This window comes from Durio zibethinus, chromosome 25 (assembly GCF_047325235.1).
Source record: "Durio zibethinus cultivar Kanyao isolate XHJ-2024 chromosome 25, ASM4732523v1, whole genome shotgun sequence".
NCBI classification, from domain to species: Eukaryota; Viridiplantae; Streptophyta; class Magnoliopsida; order Malvales; family Malvaceae; genus Durio; species Durio zibethinus.
In genome coordinates this window covers 19156230-19178317 of record NC_143186.1, presented here as the reverse complement: position 1 = coordinate 19178317, position 22088 = coordinate 19156230, and the positions used below count along the sequence as shown (strand labels likewise).

The following is a 22088-nucleotide window of genomic DNA, read 5'->3' as shown; positions in this document are numbered from 1 at the left end:
CATTTGAAGTAAAGTCAAAGCAAAATATAATTTGATTCAAAGGGTTGAATGGAGCTGTAAAGAACATGCCATGTTTTGATGAGGAGCTGGCCTACCTACAGAGATTATGACATTCAAGCCAATGACCTTTCAAAATAATTTAAAGTTGCTCTCTTGGCTTGGAACATAGGACATATTTTTTTATAGGAATTAGTTGGGTGACAAAGAAGCCTTTTTGGTATTGCTGTCACACTCAAATTTGTTGGGAAATTATTGATATAGCCTGTCCATGATCTGCCCTGACTAGTTTTCCATTTCCAAAAGAAATAAAAAAAAAAAAAAACAAATATTGCAGAATTTGGCATCAAAGTTTGTAAGTGCAATGCTGACCTTACACATTTCCTTTAAACAAATCTAAATTCATAGAGAGAAAAAATCCCATATTCCAAATTTAAACAATTAAACGAAAGAAAAATTATTTTTCATTAGAAACACAGAATCATTTAATATTTAATTATACTTTTATAAAAAGGTAAAAAAAAAAATTATAGGTGTTACTCTTTAAATCTAAAACTTGTTAAATATCATTTTTTAAGAATAATTGTATGAATCAATTAGACTAAATTTCGGATTTATATTGCAGTATTAGAAGGTGGGGTAATTTAAAATATTTGATAGGGATGAGAAATGTTAATTTGAATAGGAAATGAAATTTTAGTTACTCTGTATATTATTATCTACTAGAATCAGAATATATATAGTTTTAATATGCCTCTGATGAGTGGTTTGGGAGAAACTTTCATGAGGCTGACTTTTGAGGCAAAAAGCAAAATCTAAAGGTAGAAACATGGCTTCCATTTTCCAAATTCTATCTTAAAAAAAATAATCTTTTAATTTTGTTTTGGAATCTTTTAATAATTTTATATTAACAAACAACTTAAAAAAAAACATGACTAGTATATTAAATAAAAGAAAGACAAGAAAATCATGTTGTTCGTATATGGCCTCTGAAGCTTTATCTTAGCTTCCTGTTTCTGGGACAGCCTAGAAGTTAGAACTGATAAAATTAAAGTTGTTAAATAAAACATGGAACCCTGTTTTTTTTTTTTTTTTTTTTTTTAATTCTCTAAAGTGTACATTTTTATATTTTGCAATATGATTTTCCCTGATAATTGAACAGTGATGCTTGAATGTAATAGGCTAATAGTACCAACCATGCATATAAATGGAAATTGCTTGCTTTTTATAATTGAATTGACAGAGTCATGCATGATAAAGAAATGGGAGAAAGGACCAGAATTTTTGCAAGTTGCAAGGGAAACAGAAGCCTTTGATTATTACAGGGAAAAAAAAAAAAAAAACTGAAGTTAACTTGTGTATGTCTGATTGCCTGTTACATTGTGCTTGTCAATGTATGTTTGCTGCTTCTTGGCTTCACAGCACATGGTTTTCATGGTGAAAAAAAAAAAAAGAAAAGCCAAATTAGGCCAACAAATAACAGCTTCTAAGCTGCCAGGTTTCAGTTAATTAGGATGTTCCAAAACACAGACATTGTTTTTGTCCAAATATCTTGTCACTTACTCCTTGATTATTGTGTTGGTCACCAATTTCCTCAACTGTTATGACATAGTGTTATCAGAAGAGACTGTGACAGCTCAAACTGTTATCAGCAACCAAAGGATTGTGAGCAAGATGTTGAAGATGTCTTAGTAATATTCTAGTATGAGTCTACTATCTCATTGAAGATGACGGATTACGTAAAGTTCATTAATGTTGCTAGTATAAATTATTGGAAAAATGCAGATAGGAAGCTTTGGAAGCTATGACTGAAAATGTCCTTATCTGTTATATCAAAACAAGGAGGAACAATGATGTATTGTGATTCTATCAAGGTGCCTTATGAAGTACCCTTTAAGCAAGTTTCGGTTGACCAAAGAAAATAGTCCAACGATGCAGAGAAGAGGAGGTTTTGACATGTTTCTGAAGGGGCTAATATGCATTGCAATTGTTCCTCTATTAACCACAGTCTGCATTGGAGGTGAGTTAAATGAATCGAAATCTTTCTTTAGCTTCATTAGATCAGTTGATCCCCAAAATAAGCTAGGTACTCAATGGAATGAATTATCACAAAATCCTTGCTTGTATAAGTTTGAAGGTGTAAAGTGTAATCTGCAGGCTACCTCCATACTAGAAATAAGGCTTGAAAATCTGAATCTTAGTGGGGTAATAGATGCAGATGCCCTCTGCAAGCTCCAAAACCTTCAAGTTCTTAGCTTAGCGAGAAATCTTATACATGGAACAATACCAAGATCGATATCATCCTGCACAAGGCTTAGGTATCTAAACCTAAGCAGCAATTCTTTAAGTGGGAGAGTTCCTTGGACTCTAACCAAGTTAAAATATCTCAAAAGCTTGGACATCTCTAACAATCATTTGACTCCCATCAGTCCACATATCAAACACGAATTCAAGCATGTTTATACGTATTCCAAGGAACCAATTGCACTAAAAAGAGATAGTCATTTAAACACAACAGGACAGGTTCATGAACAACCTGCAGCAAACCCAAATGACTCTAGTGATTCAAACAACCTATTGTCCACTATACTGCCCATATTTCTTAGCATTGGCTTCCTCTTCGTGTTCTTATACTATATGAGAAGGAGGGATGATAGAAAGAAGAAAGAGAAGGAGATGCTAACGGCTCTCAAAGAATCGCCTCTCAAACTTCCTTCTGTTAATGCTATAGAGGAAGTGAAGCCGGAGGATAAACACCAAGAGCTTGTGTTCTTTGTTGAAGACCATGAAAGCTTTACACTAGATGATCTCCTAGAAGCCTCAGCTGATTTACAAAACCAGAGCCTATGCAGCAACCTTTACAAGGTAATACTTAAGAACAATACAACTTATGCTGTCAAAAGATTGAAGAAATTGCAGGTGTCTTTTGAAGAGTTTGGCCAAACAATGAGGCAGATAGGGAACTTGAAGCATCGAAATATCCTACCCCTTGTTGGCTACAATTGTACTGAAGAAGAAAAGCTTCTGTTCTACAAGTATCAGAACAATGGGAGCCTCTTAAACTTTTTACAAGGTTTGTTGAGAATCTTAAGATCAATGAGGCTGGTCATCCCGTGATCAAACCTATTTAGACTTTCCAGCAAGCACAATTGTGCTCAGTCACCTCACTCATGCACAGTGAGAGGTGCTCAAACATTACAAAACTGCATTATTCTTTCATATAAACACGAGAAAAATAAGACAATGTTTTGGACTGCAAAAGTGTTTCCATTTGGTTACTTTATTGAAATTTGAACTGTTCTCTCTGCTTGATCTTGTTATTCCTTCATGTAAATCATTGAAAATAATGCATCTTCATTTGTATTTAATGAACAATTTTGTGACTGCAATTAGCTGTCATGTCAAAATGTCTTCTATCCTGCATCTAATAAAACTGTCTTGTTAACCTGTAGAATACATTGAGGGTAAAAGAGACTTTCCATGGAGACTTAGACTGACTATAGCAAGTGGAATTGCTAGGGGTTTGGCATTCATATATCAGAGTTCCAAGGATGAGGAGAGCATTCCTCATGGAAATCTAAAGCTCTCAAATATATTGTTGGGTGAAAACATGGAACCATTAATAAGTGAATATGGGATTTCAAGGCTTTTAGACCCCAAAAAGAATTGCCTCTTCGCCTTCAATGGTTATATTGCACCTGAGAAATGTTTATCAGAACAAGGCGATGTTTTCAGCTTCGGAGTTATCCTATTGGAGTTACTAACTGGCAAAACTGTGGAAAAAACAGGAGTAGACCTTCCTAAGTGGGTCAGGTCAATGGTGAGGGAAGAATGGACTGGAGAGGTCTTTGACAAGGAGGTCACCAAAACTGCATTGCAGTGGGCATTTCCTTTGCTAAATGTTGCTCTTAAATGTGTATCTCATTCACCACAAGATAGACCAACTGCATCAGAAGTCTTAGAGAAGATAGATGAGGCTTTGTTTGCACACGAGGATCGTTCAGTTTCTTCTATGTCTTCTTGGGAATCAGGCCACCCGGAATGCTGTATACTTCACAGTGTCATACCTGAGACTTGGGACACTCCAGGATCAAATTATTAGTGGCTACTTCAATATGTTTCGTATTCCCTTTTCCCTTCAGCACCAGAAATTCAGTACCGTTCGTTTGTTTAGCAGATAGGACTTCCATGTTAAGTTCAATAAGACATCCATCTGGGCCTTTTTACAGGGAAGGCAGAAGCCAATGTACATAATGAGGGAGAGTGACTCCAATTATAAGTCATGTTATTATCATAATAGACTTTACAAGTACCTGCCTCTTGTTTGCTTGTCTCGTTTTCTTCTTCCTGAAAGCTACCTTTTAACCCTTATTAATCGAAATACATCTCGGGCCTTGACAGAAGCAGAAAACATCGCATGATAATCCTCTTTTTGTTTAATCCAAGCAAAGAAAGTTTGGGCTAAACTAAGCAAGTTTATTCATTTTTACTAATACTAAGCAAGCCAAATACCATAAAAGCCGGTAAGCAGTCATTACAGTATAAAGAAAATCAAATGAAAGTACAAAGCTTAAACATGGCAATCTAGATAAAGTACATATCTAGAGTAGCTGTGGTTTACCAATGACATTTCCTATGTACAGCTCTTTCAGGCTGAAAACTGTGTTTATCAGACTACACTTTCCTGTTCTTCCACTTTCCATTTCTGTCTAACCTGTTTATCAGGCAATAAACATGAATTATATAGTCTTGAAATAAGCTTAAAATGACATGTGAAACATGCTCAAGCAATAGTTTTTTCTGCTGAAACTTTACATTCCCAATTTTTTTTCTGTCAAAAACAATGGGGTTTGGCCGTTTGGAATCTTCAATTGTAATGCTTGGTTTGGAACTGAATGACTGTTGTGGCCTACATTATATTTGAATTTCCTATATGATTTTATTTGGATCTTGGCCAAATGGAGGAAAACATTGTTTATCTTGCATAGTTTCTTAGATTGGTTGTTCTCTTATAGTATGCTTAAAAATTGCAGGCCAAATCATTAAACATACTAAAATATCTTCACCACAAACCAATCTCTCTTTTAAACTAAATTAATCAATGGACCTTGCTTTCTGCTTACACCAAATAAAATATATGCCAGTCTAACTGCAAAAAGTTGTTCTACCAATATTAGAAAATTAGAAAAAAAAATCAATGCATCCAAGAACACTCATTGAACATATCGAAACACGTAGTTTAACATTGAAATTAAGGTTTAGATCAAAGGTTAAGAAATCGATTTTGCATCATTGAGCTGGCTTATCTGTTGTTGTTCTTTTACACCACTAATTTAATAGCAACAAGTTTTAGGCTTTATGGGGGAGAGTTGAGAAGAAATGAAGTCAATGGCAGATCAAGATTTAATTACCTTTTAATCCTTTTAGTTGTTGATTTTGGTATCTGTCTAATCAAAGCTTAACTTGTGAATGCATCAAATCTGACAAAACAAAACAAAACAAAACATAGGATTGTACTTGGATTTTAGAACTCAATCCTCAATGTTGTTTCAAGAGTTTTAAGAGAGAACTTTTTAGAGACTTCAATTAAACAATCCAGAACCAGACATGACGATTGTCATGAAATTGTAATAGTTTGACGATGTTGCGTTATCCCATTTTAGTGTTTTTTGAGAGTAAAAAAAGGAAAAGCAGAAAAATAAAATAAGCATTGATGATTGAACTAACCTGTAGGTTGTAACTCCACTAGTTTTATGTGTGGTCTCAAGCCAGCCAGACTCATTCTAAACCGTAAGGTTAACTGTAACATGAACTCTTGGACAACAACAGCATGCCAAAAATTTGAACCAGCCTGTCTGAAAATATATTTCCTATAAAAAAAGTACCCAAAAAATTAATAATTGATATAATTTGTCATAAAATAATGCAAATTTAAGGTCTAAAAAAGTGGTCCAAAAGTCTGTTTCATGATTAAAAATGTAAAAGTTGAAACATAATTTGGTTCTGACATGCAATCCAAGCAAGGAATAGGTATGTGATATGCTCGTTTTTTTGTTTTTTGGTTGATTTAAACATTACAAAAAAATTTTCAAAAAATCAAAATAAAGTTTTTTACTATTAATTTTCTTTGAAAAACAAGCATCACCATCTCCTGCCATTACTCCTTAGGCTACTCCAAATATTCTTACACCGGACGATTGCCAATCTTAATCTATCTCTCTCTCCATATATTCTCTCTCTTCTCTATCTGCCTCTCTCTCCTCCAATTCCTTTTCTTTTGATTTAATTAAGAGGAGTGGAATAACCAAGAAAGATAGAAAAGAAACAGAGGAGGAGAGAGAGGGGAAGAGAGAAAAAGCCTTTTTAAAGAGAAAAAGGATAATAAAAAAATGAACAATACCTCCTCTTCTGTTTCCATTGTCATCATATCTCATCTCAGATCTTAATTTCCTTCCCATTTTCTAATCTGGGTCATTTCCAAGATGGTAAAGTTTCAATCTTTTTTCTTCTTCTTCCTCCTCTCTGTTTTTCTCTGCTTCCTGATCTTTCTGAAGACTTTTCCTCTGTCTTGATCCACATAATTTGGTCTCAATTTCCAATTTTTTTTATTGTCAGGAATTTTGGGTTGTTTTTTGATTGGTGCATGAAATTTTCAGATGATCCTAGATTAGATTTGAGAACTACCCACTGTGTCTTTGATCAGATTCTGTCTATAATTCATATCAAAGGGTATGTTGTTTCTTGTAACCTTCCTGTTTGATTGTTTTATTGTTCACATTTTGATCTGTTTTGGTTTGTTTTTCTATATAAAGATGGATCCTTTTTAGCAGCTGCTGATGATAATTGGGTAATTCAGGATTGGCTTTTTGTGAAAGAGTTTCATTTGGTGAATTGGTGATATAATTCTGTTTGAACTTGAAAATTTAATCTTTTAATCCAATTGTGCTACTTTTTTATGAGAAAAGTTGAGATTTTTCATTTTGGGATTGAAATTTGGTGGTTGATGATGGTGACTGCAGATAAGATGGAATCAGATCTTGGTAAACTCTTCATTGGTGGGATATCTTGGGACACTGATGAGGAACGTCTCAAGGAGTATTTCAGGAAGTATGGAGAAGTGGTGGAAGCAATGATCATGAGAGATCGTGTCACAGGTCGTGCCCGTGGCTTTGGTTTCGTTGTCTTTGCTGATCCTGCTGTCGCTGAGAGGGTAATTATGGATAAGCATATGATTGATGGTCGCACGGTGAGAGCCTTGATTATGATTATCCTTTATACGTTACGGATTTAATTGGGAATTTATATTTTCCTTCTGTCTAAAGTACTACTAGAAAATGCCTATAGAGGAGGGATGTTGTTTATCCTCAATTAATTTGAGTTTTGTGATAATCACAGTGAGTTAAAGTTTGCCGACATTTCTTCTTTCTGTGGACACAAAGTGATGAGTTTGAACTATTTTGTGGCATTGACTTAATATGATTTTGTTTCAGTGCATTTCTATCCAATTGTTAGGTTGGGACAGAAAATGTGATGCAATTGTTTGATTAAACTTGCTGACTGCTCAATTTTCAGGTTGAGGCGAAGAAGGCTGTTCCTAGGGAAGATCAACACATTCTAAACAGGAGCATGAGTGTCATCACTCGATCTCCCGGCCCTGGACGCACAAAAAAGATTTTTGTTGGAGGTTTAGCATCTACAGTCACTGAGGGTGACTTTAAGAACTACTTTGATCAGTTTGGTACAATTACTGATGTTGTGGTGATGTATGATCATAACACCCAGAGGCCGAGAGGGTTCGGCTTCATCACTTATGATTCAGAGGAAGCAGTAGATCGAGTCCTGCATAAAACATTTCACGAACTCAATGGGAAATTGGTTGAGGTCAAGAGGGCAGTTCCTAAAGAACTATCTCCAGGCCCCAGCCGCAGCCCTGTGATTGGATATAATTATGGTTTGAGTAGGGCTGCCAACTTTCTCAATAATTATGCTCAGGGATATAATCTAAGCCCACTTGGAGGCTTTGGAGTCAGGATGGATGGTAGGTTTAATCCTCTTGCTAGTAGTCGAAGCGGGTTTCCTCCATTTAGTACAACTGGCTATGGAATAGGTATGAATATGGAACCAGGAATGAGCCCAAGCTATGGTGGAAGTTCCAACTTTGGTAACAATCTTGGATATGGGCGGATATTTAGCCCCTATTACAGTGGGAATTCAAACAGGTATAACACTCCTATTGGATATGGTGTCGGAAGTGGAAGAAATGATTCTATTTTGAACTCTGCTACTCGAAATGTCTGGGGAAATGGAGGCCTTAGCAATGCCACAAATGCTTCCAGCCCTAGTGGTTACTTGGGGACAGGAAGTGGGAGTTTTGGTTCTTTAGGAAATAGTGGGGCTAATTGGAGCCCTTCTCCTCCGGTGCAAAGCAGAGGGAATGCTTCTGTCTATACTGGTGGGAGTGCTGATGACAACTATGGTTTGGGAGGGGGAGGATATGGAAGAAACGTTGGTACTGTTGCAGCTCCAACATCATCATTTGCTGGGTCAACTGGTAATTTTGAAGGGTCCTATGGGGATCTTTACCGCAGTGGTTCAGTATATGGTGACTCTACTTGGCGGTCTGCAAATCCTGACTTGATTGGTTCTAGCTCGTTCACTTATGGGCTTGGCAATATATCCTCAGATGTTACTGCAAGGACCTCTGAGGATTATGTTGGAAGTTACAGTGTTGCAAGCGGACAGACCAATAGAGGTAATGTTCTATTTAGTTTCATTAAATGGACCTTAAGAAATAGCTTCTGAATTTAGGTTAGGTTTACTCAAGATTCACTAGGATGGGAATAACTACTTTCAACTTGAAGGTTTCAGTTGAACTTTCTTGATTCTAGATGAAAATATCCTTGTGCTGGAATTTAATTGCGGTCATAGTTCATTGATACTAGAAATTTTCCTTAGTTTTTGCATCTACGAGATTAGGTACCCTAACATAAACTTGTCTGTGGCATCTGATTAGCAGAGGGAATCAATATAAAGCAATTAGTATAAGGCGGAACTAATTTGTTTTAAGTTCATGGAGTTTGAATTTAAAAGGGAGGTCATATTTGTTTTGCCTATTTAACAATTGTTTTTGGAATGGACTCTGAATCTACTGTTTACTTTACTTGTGGTACCATGATAGAATCCATGAGTGTCAATTATTTTATCCAACCTCCCCACATTTATGCTTGCTTTTTTAACACTTTGCATCAATGAATATTCATCTGAACTTTTCTTTGGGGCCTGTATGAACTTGATGTCAGCATAAATAACTCAGAACAAATCAGTAGGGAAATTTAACTTTAAAATCAAACTTAATCTGTACCGCATAGGACTGAATCACTGAAGGAAAATTTTTTTACATCCGGATACCTGAGCTTGATTCTGAGCATTTATTTATGGAAGCTTGCTGTATTTGTTAATACAACCGTTTTTTTGTTTCTTATTCAGGAATTGCTGCCTAGGAGACCTGTTATTTGAATATCAGAAGTTATAATGTAGGGTGAATGAATTTGTGCAAACAGGTGAATGATTTGTGAATCTGATACGACTGCCTCATTACTATATCAGCTTACAAGGAAATTGATCTTATAGCACTAACGAGGGTTATTGATTTGAAATATACACATTCAGAGTGAGCAGTTACAAGGGATTTTCTGTAAGGTTTGAGATTTGACCTTTTTTAATTTTATTTTAATAGTGAAAATTTAGGTTCCTTTCTTGGCATTTGAGTGAGGTGTACAATCTGATTGCGGGATATATACTCTGGAAGATTGGTTCCAATTAATGTACCATGCATCTCCAGCAAGGCATGCCAGTAGTGGTACATCAAACAATAGGGTATTAATTTTTTTCCCTTTCTCTTTTTAAATTTTTTTCAGCTGCTGTAATGCCTTGCAGAGTTGCCAGTTCTTGTCCTTATATTATCATGTTATCTGGGATTGTTTTTCTCTCAGATTGTAAGGAGTTTCTGTTCAATTTACTAGTGTGAAACAGTAGAGAGATATCCCATATAAAATCCCAATCAAATAAGTTACATTACATTCTGATTCATTTTTTTTATTAAACACTACATCAAACAACTTTACTCATAGTATATGTAATAACTGTCTGATTTTGCTGCTAAGCTCTCCATCAGTTGCGAGCTTGCATTCAACATATCTCCTTTTCTTGATACTGTTATATAAAGAACATGAAGATAATCTGCAAGCTATTAGATTATGAGAAACTTGATTCCTATGGTTGACATACCGATATGATTGAAATTTGGACTGTTCTCTTTGTCTGGAAAGCTAAAATGCTGCATTAATTTCCATTCTACTTGTATTCTTCAGAGGTTTCCATCTGCTGATATAACTTTCAGTTATTTGTTCTCAATGGCCAATCTGTGGCCATACTGAGCTCTTATCCATACTTTCCTTAGAAAACTGGATATGTCTTGCTTGGGGTTTTCAAATCACTTTCATTTGAATTTTTATAGTGGCACCCAAAAATAGATACTACCATGCTTGTGGTCCTCTTTTACCATTATGTGAAGTTTTATGGCATTTTGTCCTCTGATAATGAACCTGAACTTGTTGGAAGGTTTTTTGTTACGTGGATTTTAGGAGGCTGCCACTAGCCCAAATCACTTTTTGTGGGTTTCCATTTTCCACTTAAAGCTAATAGAATCATAACATCAGCTTAAAAATTTTTTGGTGGGGTATGGCCCAAGGCCATTTGGGTCCAGTTGTTTGGGGCTGAGTGAGAGAACAGAATCTTTCATGATGAAAAAAGGAGGAAATCTTTTCCCGTTTGCGTTCTTTTCTTTGTCCATCTACTTTTGTTCATAAATATCTGTCCAAAAAAAAAAAAGTGCAGGTGCCCATGAATGACCAAACATGGATGATGGATCTTGAATGATGACTTCACCATACAAACTCATACTGCCAGAAAGTCGGCAAAACCTGATATAATATCTAGAATTGGATATTTCTGTAAAATAATTAATGCAAAAACATCAGCTGTTTAATTATATATATATATATATACATATATATATATATATAAAGTCTCAAGAAAATGGTAGCAAGTTGCTTGTGTCAAATTATTCAGATCATCAAGAACATTAATTGGTAGTCATACTTGTTCAATTTTCAGCATTTACAATTCTACTTTCTCAGTTTTCCCTAAGAAAAGCAAAATCATCCATGGGAATAGTGGGGATAATTCTGTTTTTCCCCATGAATATGACATTTACTGGTGTCCAAGCTCAGCAGAAAATTTTCTATGGCGCTGATTGCACCGCAAATTCACATGTTGGCCATTTGCACATCCCTCGAGGCATGTGGTAATAATTCATAAAATTTTACAAGTTGCTGCCAGGAAATATATATTGGCTCAGGAGGAGCATGATTAACCAGGACAAAGTGGGGTATGTTTGGTCGCTGGATAAAACTATAATTAATCTTTAAGAGACTTTTAAACCTCATTAAAAAATTTCTAGAGAATGTCCAAACATGTCTTAAGTGACAAAAAAATCAAACTTCAATGGGATTGTCTGCTGCCCTGTTGGGATAATGAAAATCCCTTAAAAACAGGTTAATTTGTCCTATGCTCAACTGCCTTTTTATTCATTGCTTTATTGGATTCTTTATTCTCTTACAACGAGAAAGAAGAAAGAGTAAGAAAGTTAGAACAAAGCTAAAAAAAAGTCAAAAGATTGTAGGCCTCCATTTACACCTGCAAGAAAGTGCCACCTTTTATCTTATTTAAAACTTTACTTAAACCAAGGAAATTACTTAATTAATGAACCACGATCAAGTGAAACACATGGATTAGAAAAAAATGTAAAGATATTTTGTTAGCAATATTATCAATCTAAGTCAAGCTTTGCTGAGACTTAATCTCTTTTAATGACATATACACTCTTTCTGTACTGTTTAACCCTACCTGACAAAGAAAGAAAATCTTTTCTTGCCAACTAGACTAATAGTATACTTTTGAACCATATTGTTGCAAAGAATAACTTTGGAATGAAGGAGAGAATATGACAGAAAATTGCATCAAAATTCAAAATACACTGTAGCATATGAACAAGAATGTCAATATCATGAGACCAGCTTCAACATTATGGGAGATTTTATAAAGTTTTTCTGAAGAAAACAAGTTTTGCTTCCTTTGTTGGGGGAGTTTGAGAGTGAAACATGGCATCAAACCAGAAGTTCAGAGATCTTCAATGGGTTCTGCAGGCTTTTGAATCTGAAAGCCTTAACCTACACAGCATTTCCTTCTACCTTTCTCAACCTGTTTCTGGCTGTTATCAAGAAACAGAAAATTCCATGAACATAAACATTTCCACAGATTGCCTTGAATACTTCTCCCTCATTCTTATAATGCTAGGACCAGCCCAAAACACCTTGTTGTCTCTTAGAAATTTGGAGTTTCACAGTGTTGAATGGGAATTACAACAAGTTCAGAATCTTGGAGAGTTGTTAGACAGTAACTTGAACATCAAGCAACTCATGTTCCGGAGGAACAGATTCAATGCAGATTGCTTATCAGAGTTTTCTGATATTTTGAAGAGAAATGGAGCTATCAAAGAGGTTATGTTTTCTGAATCACATATTGGGACTATAGGTGCTACATTTCTTGCTTCAGCTCTTAAGGTGAATGATAGCTTGGAAGAGTTACAGATATGGGAAGACTCAATTGGATCAAAAGGTGCTGAGGAGCTTTCAAAGATGATTGAAGCAAACTCAATGCTGAAGCTTTTGACAATTTTCGACTCAAGCTCGATCACAGCGACCCCCCTTATATCTGCTGTTTTAGCAAGGAATAGAGCCGTGGAAGTCCATGTATGGAGTGGAGAAAGTGGAGATAAAAGTTCCAAGGTGGTTGAGTTTGTGCCTGACAATAGCACACTTAGAATTTACAGGATCGATGTTTCGGGTGCTTGCCGGGTTGCTTGTGCTCTTGGTTTGAATTCAACTGTTACATCATTTGATATGAGTGGAGTACGGCTGAAATCCCGGTGGGCTAAGGAATTTCGGTGGGTTTTGGAGCAGAATCAAAGCCTGAAAGAGGTAACCTTGTCAAAAACTTGCCTTAAAGACAAGGGAGTTGTGTATGTAGCAGCTGGACTATTCAAGAACAGGCATTTGGAACGCTTGCATCTTGATGGAAACTGGTTCAGTGGGGTAGGTGTGGAGCATCTACTCTGCCCTTTGAGCAGGTTCTCAGCTTTGCAATTCCAAGCCAACATTACACTAAGGTCTCTGACCTTTGGAGGTAGTAGAACAAAAATAGGAAGAGATGGTCTTGCAGCCATTTTGCAGATGTTAACAACAAATGAAACTTTAACTCGGCTAGCAATTGTTGATGATCAGAGTATGAGACCAGATGATTTTTTCAGAATCTTCAAGAGTTTAGAGAAGAATGCCAGTTTGAGGTGCTTGTCTTTACAAGGTTGCAAAGGTGTTAGAGGGGAGAGGGTGTTGCAGGCAATAATGGAGACAGTACAAATAAATCCTTGGATCGAAGATATTGATCTTGCTAGAACACCACTGCATAGTACTGGGAAGGCAGATGCAATTTATCAAAGGTTGGGTCAGAATGGGAAGACTGAACCTGAACCTGAAAATGATTTGCTCAAGGATATGCCACTTACTGAGCCAAAGAGCTGCAGGGTATTCTTCTGTGGCCAAGAGTATGCCGGTGAGTTTAACCAAACTTGACCTTTCTGCTTTAAGAACTCAAATGCTGAGATCAAAGATAATCATTTCCTTTAATTGTTCTTTGCAGGTAAGACAACACTTTGCAATTCAATATCACAGAATTTCTCTACTTCAAAGCTTCCCTACATTGAACAAGTGAGGACCCTAGTAAATCCAGTTGAACAAGCTGTTAGAACGGTTGGGATGAAGATAAAGACTTTCAAAGATGAAGACACAAAGATATCAATATGGAATCTTGCCGGTCAGCATGAGTTCTATTCTCTTCATGATCTCATGTTTCCGGGGCATGGGAGTGCATCATTTTTCCTCATCATATCGAGTTTATTCAGGAAACCAAGCAACAGAGAACAAAAGACTCCAATGGAGATTGAAGAGGACCTTCAATATTGGCTCAGGTTTATTGTTTCCAACTCAAAAAGGGCGGTCCAGCAGTGCATGCTACCGAATGTAGCAGTAGTCCTCACACACTATGACAAAGTCAATCAAACATCCCAGAACTTGCAGGCCACGGTGAATTCAATACAAAAATTAAGAGACAAGTTTAATGGCTATGTTGATTTCTATCCAACTGTGTTTACTGTTGATGCAAGATCATCTGCTTCAGTCAGTAAACTCACCCATCACATTCAAAAAACAAGCAAGACTGTTCTACAAAGAGTTCCTCGGGTTTATCAGCTTTGCAATGATCTTATACAAATTTTATCTGATTGGAGATCAGAGAACTATAACAAGCCAGCTATGAAGTGGAAAGAGTTTGCTGAGCTATGCCAGGTTAAAGTCCCACCTCTTAGGATTCGCTCTCGACATGATAATAAGGAGAAAATCGAAATGAGGAGGAGGGCTGTTGCTACTTGTCTTCACCATATTGGTGAGGTGATATATTTTGATGAATTAGGCTTCCTAATTTTGGATTGTGAGTGGTTTTGTGGTGAAGTGCTCAGTCAACTGATAAAATTAGAGGTTAGAAGGCAAACCTCAGCAGAGAATGGATTCATCAGCAGGAAAGAGTTGGAGAAGATTCTAAGAGGAAGTTTACAAAGCCATATTCCAGGAATGGGTTCTAAGGTGTTTGAGAACTTAGAGGCCAATGACCTTGTAAAAATGATGATGAAGCTTGAACTATGCTATGAACAAGACCCATCTGATCCAAATTCTCTGCTATTGATTCCCTCGATTCTTGAAGAAGGCAGAGGAAAACCGCAGAGATGGCAGTTAAGCAGTGCTGATTGCCTTTATGCAGGGAGACATCTTCAGTGTGATGATTCAAGCCATATGTTTCTTACACCAGGCTTCTTTCCACGTTTACAGGCAAGAGTTTTACCTTATCTCACTTTTCTGCCTTTTTTTTCTTTGCTCTTTCGCATATTAAGCTTTTTGTTTAGAATCTATTCCATCTAATAGCGTTATTATCTAGAATTTGAATAAGACTACAGAATCAGGCTTTAGTATTTAGCTGTGCTTTTGATGCTAGCCGTAATAAACAATTAATGAATGAACAGAACAGATATATGTACACCATGAGAATATGTGTTTAAGGAAGATTTTTTTAATGATAATGCCTGAGGGAGAACTGGTCCTAGAATTATGTCAGTCTTAATTTTCCACCCAATTTAACTGTTTGCAAATACAGGTGCACCTTCATAATAGATTCATGGCATTGAAGAACCAGCATGGAGCTACTTATAGCCTTGAGAAATACCTCATTTCTATAAATATCAATGGTATCCATATCAGAGTAGAGCTTGGAGGACAGTTGGGTTACTACATTGACATCCTTGCCTGCTCCACCAAGAACCTGACAGAAACACTCAGGCTTATCCAACAGCTCATAGTTCCAGCAATTCAAAGCCTCTGCCATGGTGTAACTTTGATTGAAAATATCATGAGGCCAGAATGTGTGCAAAACCTGATTCCTCCAAGGTACAGGAAATCCCAATTTGTGACTCTTCAACAGCTTAAACAAGCATTACTTTCAGTTCCAGCTGAAAGCATGTACGATTATCAGCACACCTGGGATTCAGTGTCAGATTCAGGCAGATCAATTCTTAGAGCTGGTTTTGATTTAGCTCGAGACCTACTATCAGATGATGATTTCCGGGAAGTACTGCACCGAAGATATCATGACCTGTACAACCTTGCCGTGGAACTGCAAGTTCCTCCAGAAAATAATCCAGATGAAGCAGAGAATTCTTTGTCCAATGCTGTTGAAAATGACAAAGTTGATCCATCTTTTGGCGGAATAGCCAAGGGAGTGGAAACAGTGTTGCAGAGATTAAAGATCATTGAACAAGAAATAAGAGATCTGAAACAGGAGATTCAGGGACTGAGATATTATGAGCAGAGACTTCTAATTGAGCTTCATCGCAAAGTGAACTACCTCGTGAACTTTAATGTTCAAATCGAAGGGCGGAGAGTACCCAACATGTTCTATTTTGTGAGAACAGAAAACTACTCGAGGAGATTGGTAACCACCATCATTTCTGGCATGACTGCTCTTCGGCTGCACATGTTGTGTGAATTCAGGAGAGAAATGCATGTTGTTGAAGATCAGGTTGGTTGTGAAGTAATGCACATTGATAACACAACTGTAAAGTGCTTAGCTCCATACATGACAAAGTTCATGAAACTAGTAACATTTGCCCTCAAAATTGGTGCACATTTAGCAGCCGGGATGGGAAATATGATACCAGATTTAAGCAGGGAAGTTGCCCATCTCGCTGACTCTTCCCTAATGTATGGAGCAGCAGGAGCAGTTGCTGCTGGAGCTGCTGGAACTGCAGCAATGGGACGAATAAATGGAATCCGAAACAGAAACAAGACTGGAGATATTCAGCAAGATCTAAGATCAGCACAACAATGGGTAGTGGACTTTTTAAGGGACAGGAGGTGCTCAACTGGAAAGGATATTGCTGATAAATTTGGGCTATGGAGGGTGAGATATAGGGATGATGGACATATTGCATGGATCTGCAGAAGGCACATGACCATCAGAGCAAATGAAATCATTGAAGTACCTATTTAAAATTTGCTCATGTACATGGAATAAAATGGTTTCTTATTTTTTATCTAGTTATCCCTCAACTTCTTTTCTGATTGTTCTGAAAAACTAGTTTTCTCTCACTTTGAGGATTGAGTCAATAAATTGTAATCCCTTGTTTAAGCTATAATAACTTCAATGTTACACAGCACTTCAGCATATTAGAATGACAAAACTGATTAGCTTCCTTAAATTTCAAAGAAACCTGTAAGCACATTTTATGATGGAAAATGTAAAGCAAATTTAAGTTCAGTGATATCTTGAATCTAATTATACAGAACAGGCAAAAGCAAAATTTTGGATGGTTTGCCCTTTTTGCCTCCAATCACCATGTGAAAGTGGGACCAATTATCAATCTGATTACATGCATAATCAGACTGTCGTTAGATAGATGGAATGTGATTTGCAATTATTGGAAGTTGAAATCAGCAGAAGGAAGACATGATATAAAAGGAAAGGTTCATATATACTAACAGAAGTTGCAATGGAACATAGCTAGTAACAGTACAAGTCATGATTTTACCCCTCATCTAAAGCATGTCGATGTACAAAGGAAAACAACACATTACATGATACATTATTACACTCAACTACTAGTATTAGTCTCCAGTCTCCACTCTAAAATCTAAAGTCACCTGTGTGTCTTCCTTTGAACAGAGGAACAAGGAGCTTAGAAAAAAGCCCTACTTCCATAGAACACCCGAGAGCCCGTGTTTTTTGATGCCTGTATTTTCTGATCAGTTGTAGTACTTGAATTCTCTGATTTAGTTGGTCCACTGTCAATGTCCAGAGGCAGTTTCATCTTAGCCAATGACTCGGTAAATTGCTGCATGCTTTTCATGTACATGTCCACTATCTCCTGCTGCACCACCTTCTGCTCAGGCTCAATATTGACAGAAACAACAGGTTTTGCAATGGAATCACTTTGTGCCCCAGAGGAATCACTGTCAGCATCTCCAGCATCCACAGTTTTCTCTTTTGGGGCTGATATGTCTTCCTGAGTAGAAGCTTTTGAAGCAGCTGGACCATCAGAGGACTCAGAGCTTGCAGCAGCTGATGGAGATGAAACCCCATTAGTTGACACGCTGCTTGGAGGAGAATCAATCTTTGGAACTTGGATGGAATTGACTACATCAACACCCATCTCTGAATTAACTTGATTCTCAGCATCAGAGGTGATCAAACTTTCAGAACTTTCAGAGTCCATATTGGAACATGGGATCCCAAAATACTCAGAAACCATCATCTGGTTCTCATTCACAATTTTTGGATCTGGAAACTCAATCTTTTCTAACTCACACTCGCTTGTTTCTGAATCTTTCACGATCTCATCAGCAACCAAATCTGCAGGCATTGCAGGGATAGCCATTACTTCAGGAGATGATCCAGCATATGCAAGAGACAGTTGGACAAAACCAGCAGGTGAATGTAACAGATCAGTTGAAGAAAGAGAGAATTCCTTCTCCAATTTCCCATTCTTGAGGAGTACTTCAGACAGTGGCACCAATGCAAACCCCAGCAACTGGTCTTCAAGATAGTTCCTCACTCTACTCATCATGAATATCTCGATTTTGAGAGAGGAATCAACAGTTCGAACATTGAGACGAAGATCTTCATTGAACACTGGATTCCTCCCACCACCATTAATGATCTTGGTGGAAACTGTGCTTTCAGGATCACTGGTGAGACAAAGCTTAGCATAGACATCCTGCTTGTGGTAAATGCAGATGTTATGGATGTCTCTTGCCTGATGAACATAAACCTCAAGAACACCAATGAAGTTATCTTGGTTGGACACAACAGTTTCGTTTCTGTTAGTTTCGGAACCATTTGATAAGCCACCAGAGTTCCTAGTGAAAAATTCGGAAATCTGCTTCTCAGGCTCAGCTACAACAGAGCTCTTGAATGGTGAGACAACTGACTGTGGTGAATCCATGAAAACACCAAGAAATTGAACCTGGCAAAGGAAAACAAAGTAACCTTCTTGAAATATCGAGTCACCCAAAAATCAAAAGATAGAATACTTAAATTTTCCCCAAACCAATTCCAAGAACAGAAAGCTTCCAAAGCCCAAAGAACTCAAGCTGACACAAACAAACAATTCCCAAATCAAAAACCTAATTAGAATCTTAAACCCCAACTCTTCAAGCAAAATCCTAGTACACGATAATTTGAAATTGAAGCTAAATTATTAACTTAAGAACCCAAGCACAAACCTAAACCCTTCCCTAAGCTGAAACAAGTATACTAGAGCTAAAACCTAACACAGCTTACAATTAAGAAACTGAAATTCTCAAAATCCAGTGGCCAAAGACTAAAAGATATAAATTTTTTTAAGCTGACAACTTCAAATCACACCCAACCTGCAAAAACTGAAGCAAAGACAAAGCTAAGAGATAAGCCCCCAATCCAAAACCTTTCTAAACCTTACTTTTAACACAAAAATTCTTCAAGGTTAAAACCAAGAAACCAACAAAGCAACAACCCCAAAGCTGAACCCTCTCACTAAATAGCATCAAAAGCATTACCCCAACAAAACCCAGAATTTAAAACCAAACTGACAAACCCAACACTCAGCTTGAACTGAAAGAACCAGAGAAATCCTTAACACCCAGAAACCAAAACCCCCTCAAAAATTGAAAACTTGAGTGAGCTACTTTGAAAACACCTGAGACTTCAGACTTTAATATTAAGCAGAGACCCATAAACAGTTAAGCGCAGATTCCAAAAAAGCAACGAACTTTTCTTCATAAAAACCGGAATCCAAGGTAGAGTAAAAACAGAAAAAGATAATAAATAATAAAAAAACCGATGAAAATTTCGAACTTTGCTCTCAACTTAAAAAATTCAAAGCAATTAAAATAAGAAGAAAATATGAATTATATTCACCTTGGGCTTTGGCTTTATAACTTCAAAGTCAAAAAATAAAAAGAAATGATATTTTTGTTGGAATCTGTGGCTCTAATCCAAGATCTGAACACAACCTAGTTCCAAAATCGAGGTGCTTTTTAGGTTTTTTTGTTAAGAACTGAACTTTTTTTCTTTTTGGTTTTTTTGGGGCCTTTAACAAGTGAACTGGTTGTACACGGAACAACGACTGGGCTATAACAAAAAAAAAAAAAGACAGAACAAAATCTTGCAACAAAAAATGAAAAGCACAGAGGATTATCAGGGGCGCGTATGAAAACTTGTCTGAGAGAGTGTTGTGTCTGTTGGGTCGGTATGTTAAAGACTCGGGAAAATTTATTATTAGTCTTATACTATTTCTTCTCACCGTTACCACCTCAAGTGTACCCTGTCGCAGACAAAGTCATTTGAATTTCTTTTTGTTCGTACAGTCATTTGAATTTGTGCTTCCATAATAGTTGCATGCATTATGTAATAACTAGATTATAATTTATGCGTACATAAAATAATTTTATTTATTTAATATAAATATATATAAATATATAAATTAATTTTTTAAATTATATTTAAAATTTTAAAACTCATAATATATATAAAATTTATATATATTATTTTGTTATTAAAAAATATTTTTTAAAAAACAATAAAAAAAATTATGTTTTTGAATATTTTTATTTACAATAATATTTATATACTTATAAGATTATATCAAATAAAAATAAAATATGTATTTTTTAAAAAATAAAAATATATATTATTAAATGATAAATTAAATAATAAAAAAGTATTAACATACTTTAATTTTAATAATATTGACTAAATTATTATGCAAGATATGAAAAATATTAAAAAAATATGTGAAAAAAACTAAAAAAATATTATTTTTCATAAGAATGAAATTATGATAACGATAAAATATATCTTGAAAAAAGTTATAAATAAAAAAATTATATTAATAGAATATACCTTGAAAAAAAGTTATAAACAAAAAAAAATAAATTGTAATAGTAATATAATATATCTTAAAAAAATTATTAAAAAAATAAAAAAATTAACGTATAACACATTACATTTATAGTCTTAAATTTGTAAATAAAAAATCTTTGGTAGTAATTAGGATTAAATAGATAATTTTAAATTTGTTTTTAAAATTTAAAATAAATATAATAAATGATAAAGATAATATTAAAATTTTGGCATTTATTTGAACTATAATTTTGATAATTAGAGTTTAAATAGATATAATAGTTTTGATTATCTTATTATTTAAAAATTTAAGATGAAAATTTTTTAAATTTTTAAAATCTTACATAAAATTACTTGAATTTTTAATGCTTTACGTTAATTTTTTAAAAAGATAATTTTTTTTTAAATTAAGATACAAAAATTATTAAAAATTTTGGATAAACTTAATTTTTATAATTTTTAAACATGCTTGAAAATTTTTTATAATTAAATAATTTTTAAATAAGGTTATTTGATTAAAATTATTTATAAAAAATAAAATACATATTTCATATTTTTTATTTTACAAAATATATCTCTAAATTGATTTTATTTTTAATTATAATTTAAATAATTTTGATATTTGAAAAAATTTTAAAATTATCTAATTTATAATTAAAAAAATTATTTTTTTAAAATACTATCTTATGTGTCATTTAAGAAAATTATTCACATAAATATATATGTAGTAACTTGTTTATATAATTTTTATATAATATATATATTGGATTATACTCATAAAAAATAAACAAAAAATTAACTTAATTGATAAAATATTTTTTATAACTAATTTATATTTAAATTTAATCAATAATTTTAAATACATAATTTATAATTATTATTTTTTAAGTTATTGGATATCGTGCATTTTAATTTAACTTTAAAAATTAAACCATTTATGTATTTTTGAATTTTTTTTACAAAAAAATTATATTCGTAAAAATATTATATTATCTAATAAAGTTAGTAGTAATAATTTATTAGATATGGGTGAGTGCGTTTTTTTTTTTTTTTTTCTTTTCTTTGTATAAGAATCGGAACACCGGCCCACGTGGTGAGGACTGAGAATGCAGCGGCAGGCCACTGAGGTGTGGGGACATTTGGACGGACACCAGTCATGTTCATGATGTGTCACTGTTTCAACTGTGCAGCTTGTCATGTTCTGTCTCTGCTCTGCCTTAGGTTTTCCGTGGGCCTTTTTTTTTTCTTTTGCCGTTATGTTAACGGTTCAAACTTCAAACTTTCTCATTTGCAGTTTGGGATTTCAAACTGGGAATTCTTCAATCATGTCTGCATACTTTTCATTTCTAAGTTTCCCTCTTATCTTTCCCTTCAGGGTACAAATCGAAAAAATAAAAAATTATTTAAAATTATGATATTAAATTTGATTC

At 35.0% G+C, this 22088-nt stretch overlaps 4 protein-coding genes and 1 long non-coding RNA gene across 10 annotated transcripts; 3 read left to right on the top strand and 2 right to left on the bottom strand.

Annotated features, from left to right (window-relative positions):
• Positions 1 to 1929: 1929 nt before the first annotated feature.
• On the top strand, positions 1930 to 4228 carry LOC111276116 (putative leucine-rich repeat receptor-like protein kinase At1g68400). Its single transcript, XM_022861929.2, has 2 exons — positions 1930 to 3070; positions 3450 to 4228. The coding sequence occupies exons 1-2, from the start codon at positions 1930 to 1932 to the stop codon at positions 4097 to 4099; spliced, it is 1791 nt and encodes a 596-aa protein (XP_022717664.2). The 3' UTR covers positions 4100 to 4228.
• Positions 4229 to 4377: 149 nt separating this feature from the next.
• LOC149511757 (uncharacterized) lies at positions 4378 to 6187 on the bottom strand. Its single transcript, XR_016333590.1, has 3 exons — positions 6113 to 6187; positions 5725 to 5867; positions 4378 to 4711 (listed from the first exon to the last, which is right to left on the bottom strand). It is a non-coding gene; the product is annotated as an uncharacterized LOC149511757 (long non-coding RNA).
• On the top strand, positions 6184 to 10074 carry LOC111275622 (RNA-binding (RRM/RBD/RNP motifs) family protein). Of its 5 annotated transcripts, XM_022861061.2 has the most exons (6): positions 6184 to 6482; positions 6654 to 6726; positions 6810 to 6844; positions 7017 to 7243; positions 7570 to 8749; positions 9484 to 10074. In XM_022861061.2, the coding sequence occupies exons 4-6, from the start codon at positions 7022 to 7024 to the stop codon at positions 9495 to 9497; spliced, it is 1416 nt and encodes a 471-aa protein (XP_022716796.1). In that variant the 5' UTR covers positions 6184 to 6482; positions 6654 to 6726; positions 6810 to 6844; positions 7017 to 7021; the 3' UTR covers positions 9498 to 10074. The 5 variants fall into 5 exon arrangements, with proteins under 5 accessions (XP_022716796.1, XP_089610450.1, XP_022716797.1 ...); XM_089754324.1 differs by lacking the exon at positions 6810 to 6844 and having other exon boundaries at positions 6185 to 6482; XM_022861062.2 differs by lacking the exons at positions 6654 to 6726; positions 6810 to 6844 and having other exon boundaries at positions 6185 to 6482.
• A 1770-nt stretch (positions 10075 to 11844) lies between these two features.
• TRN1 (tornado 1) lies at positions 11845 to 16934 on the top strand. The gene is made up of 3 exons (XM_022861063.2): positions 11845 to 13728; positions 13816 to 15056; positions 15379 to 16934. The coding sequence occupies exons 1-3, from the start codon at positions 12219 to 12221 to the stop codon at positions 16768 to 16770; spliced, it is 4143 nt and encodes a 1380-aa protein (XP_022716798.1). The 5' UTR covers positions 11845 to 12218; the 3' UTR covers positions 16771 to 16934.
• A 293-nt stretch (positions 16935 to 17227) lies between these two features.
• Positions 17228 to 20097, bottom strand: LOC111275624 (uncharacterized). Of its 2 annotated transcripts, none has more exons than XM_022861064.2 (2): positions 19675 to 20097; positions 17228 to 18742 (listed from the first exon to the last, which is right to left on the bottom strand). In XM_022861064.2, exon 2 carries the CDS (start codon positions 18719 to 18721, stop codon positions 17456 to 17458), a length of 1266 nt encoding a protein of 421 aa, XP_022716799.1. In that variant the 5' UTR covers positions 18722 to 18742; positions 19675 to 20097; the 3' UTR covers positions 17228 to 17455. The 2 variants fall into 2 exon arrangements, with proteins under 2 accessions (XP_022716799.1, XP_089610342.1); XM_089754216.1 differs by lacking the exon at positions 19675 to 20097 and adding an exon at positions 19454 to 19639.
• Positions 20098 to 22088: the final 1991 nt, after the last annotated feature.

Bases quoted from the DNA above. Each gene is read 5' to 3' on its own strand.
- LOC111276116 (XM_022861929.2), top strand. From the start codon at position 1,930: ATGCAGAGAAGAGGAGGTTTTGACATGTTTCTGAAGGGGCTAATATGC. The intron at 3,071-3,449 runs GTTTGTTGAGAA...GTTAACCTGTAG, and splicing joins CCTCTTAAACTTTTTACAAG to AATACATTGAGGGTAAAAGA.
- LOC111275622 (XM_022861054.2), top strand. From the start codon at position 6,953: ATGAGAAAAGTTGAGATTTTTCATTTTGGGATTGAAATTTGGTGGTTG. The intron at 7,244-7,569 runs GTGAGAGCCTTG...CTCAATTTTCAG, and splicing joins ATATGATTGATGGTCGCACG to GTTGAGGCGAAGAAGGCTGT.
- TRN1 (XM_022861063.2), top strand. From the start codon at position 12,219: ATGGCATCAAACCAGAAGTTCAGAGATCTTCAATGGGTTCTGCAGGCT. The intron at 13,729-13,815 runs GTGAGTTTAACC...TGTTCTTTGCAG, and splicing joins CTGTGGCCAAGAGTATGCCG to GTAAGACAACACTTTGCAAT. The intron at 15,057-15,378 runs GCAAGAGTTTTA...TTGCAAATACAG, and splicing joins GCTTCTTTCCACGTTTACAG to GTGCACCTTCATAATAGATT.
- LOC111275624 (XM_022861064.2), bottom strand. From the start codon at position 18,721: ATGGATTCACCACAGTCAGTTGTCTCACCATTCAAGAGCTCTGTTGTA.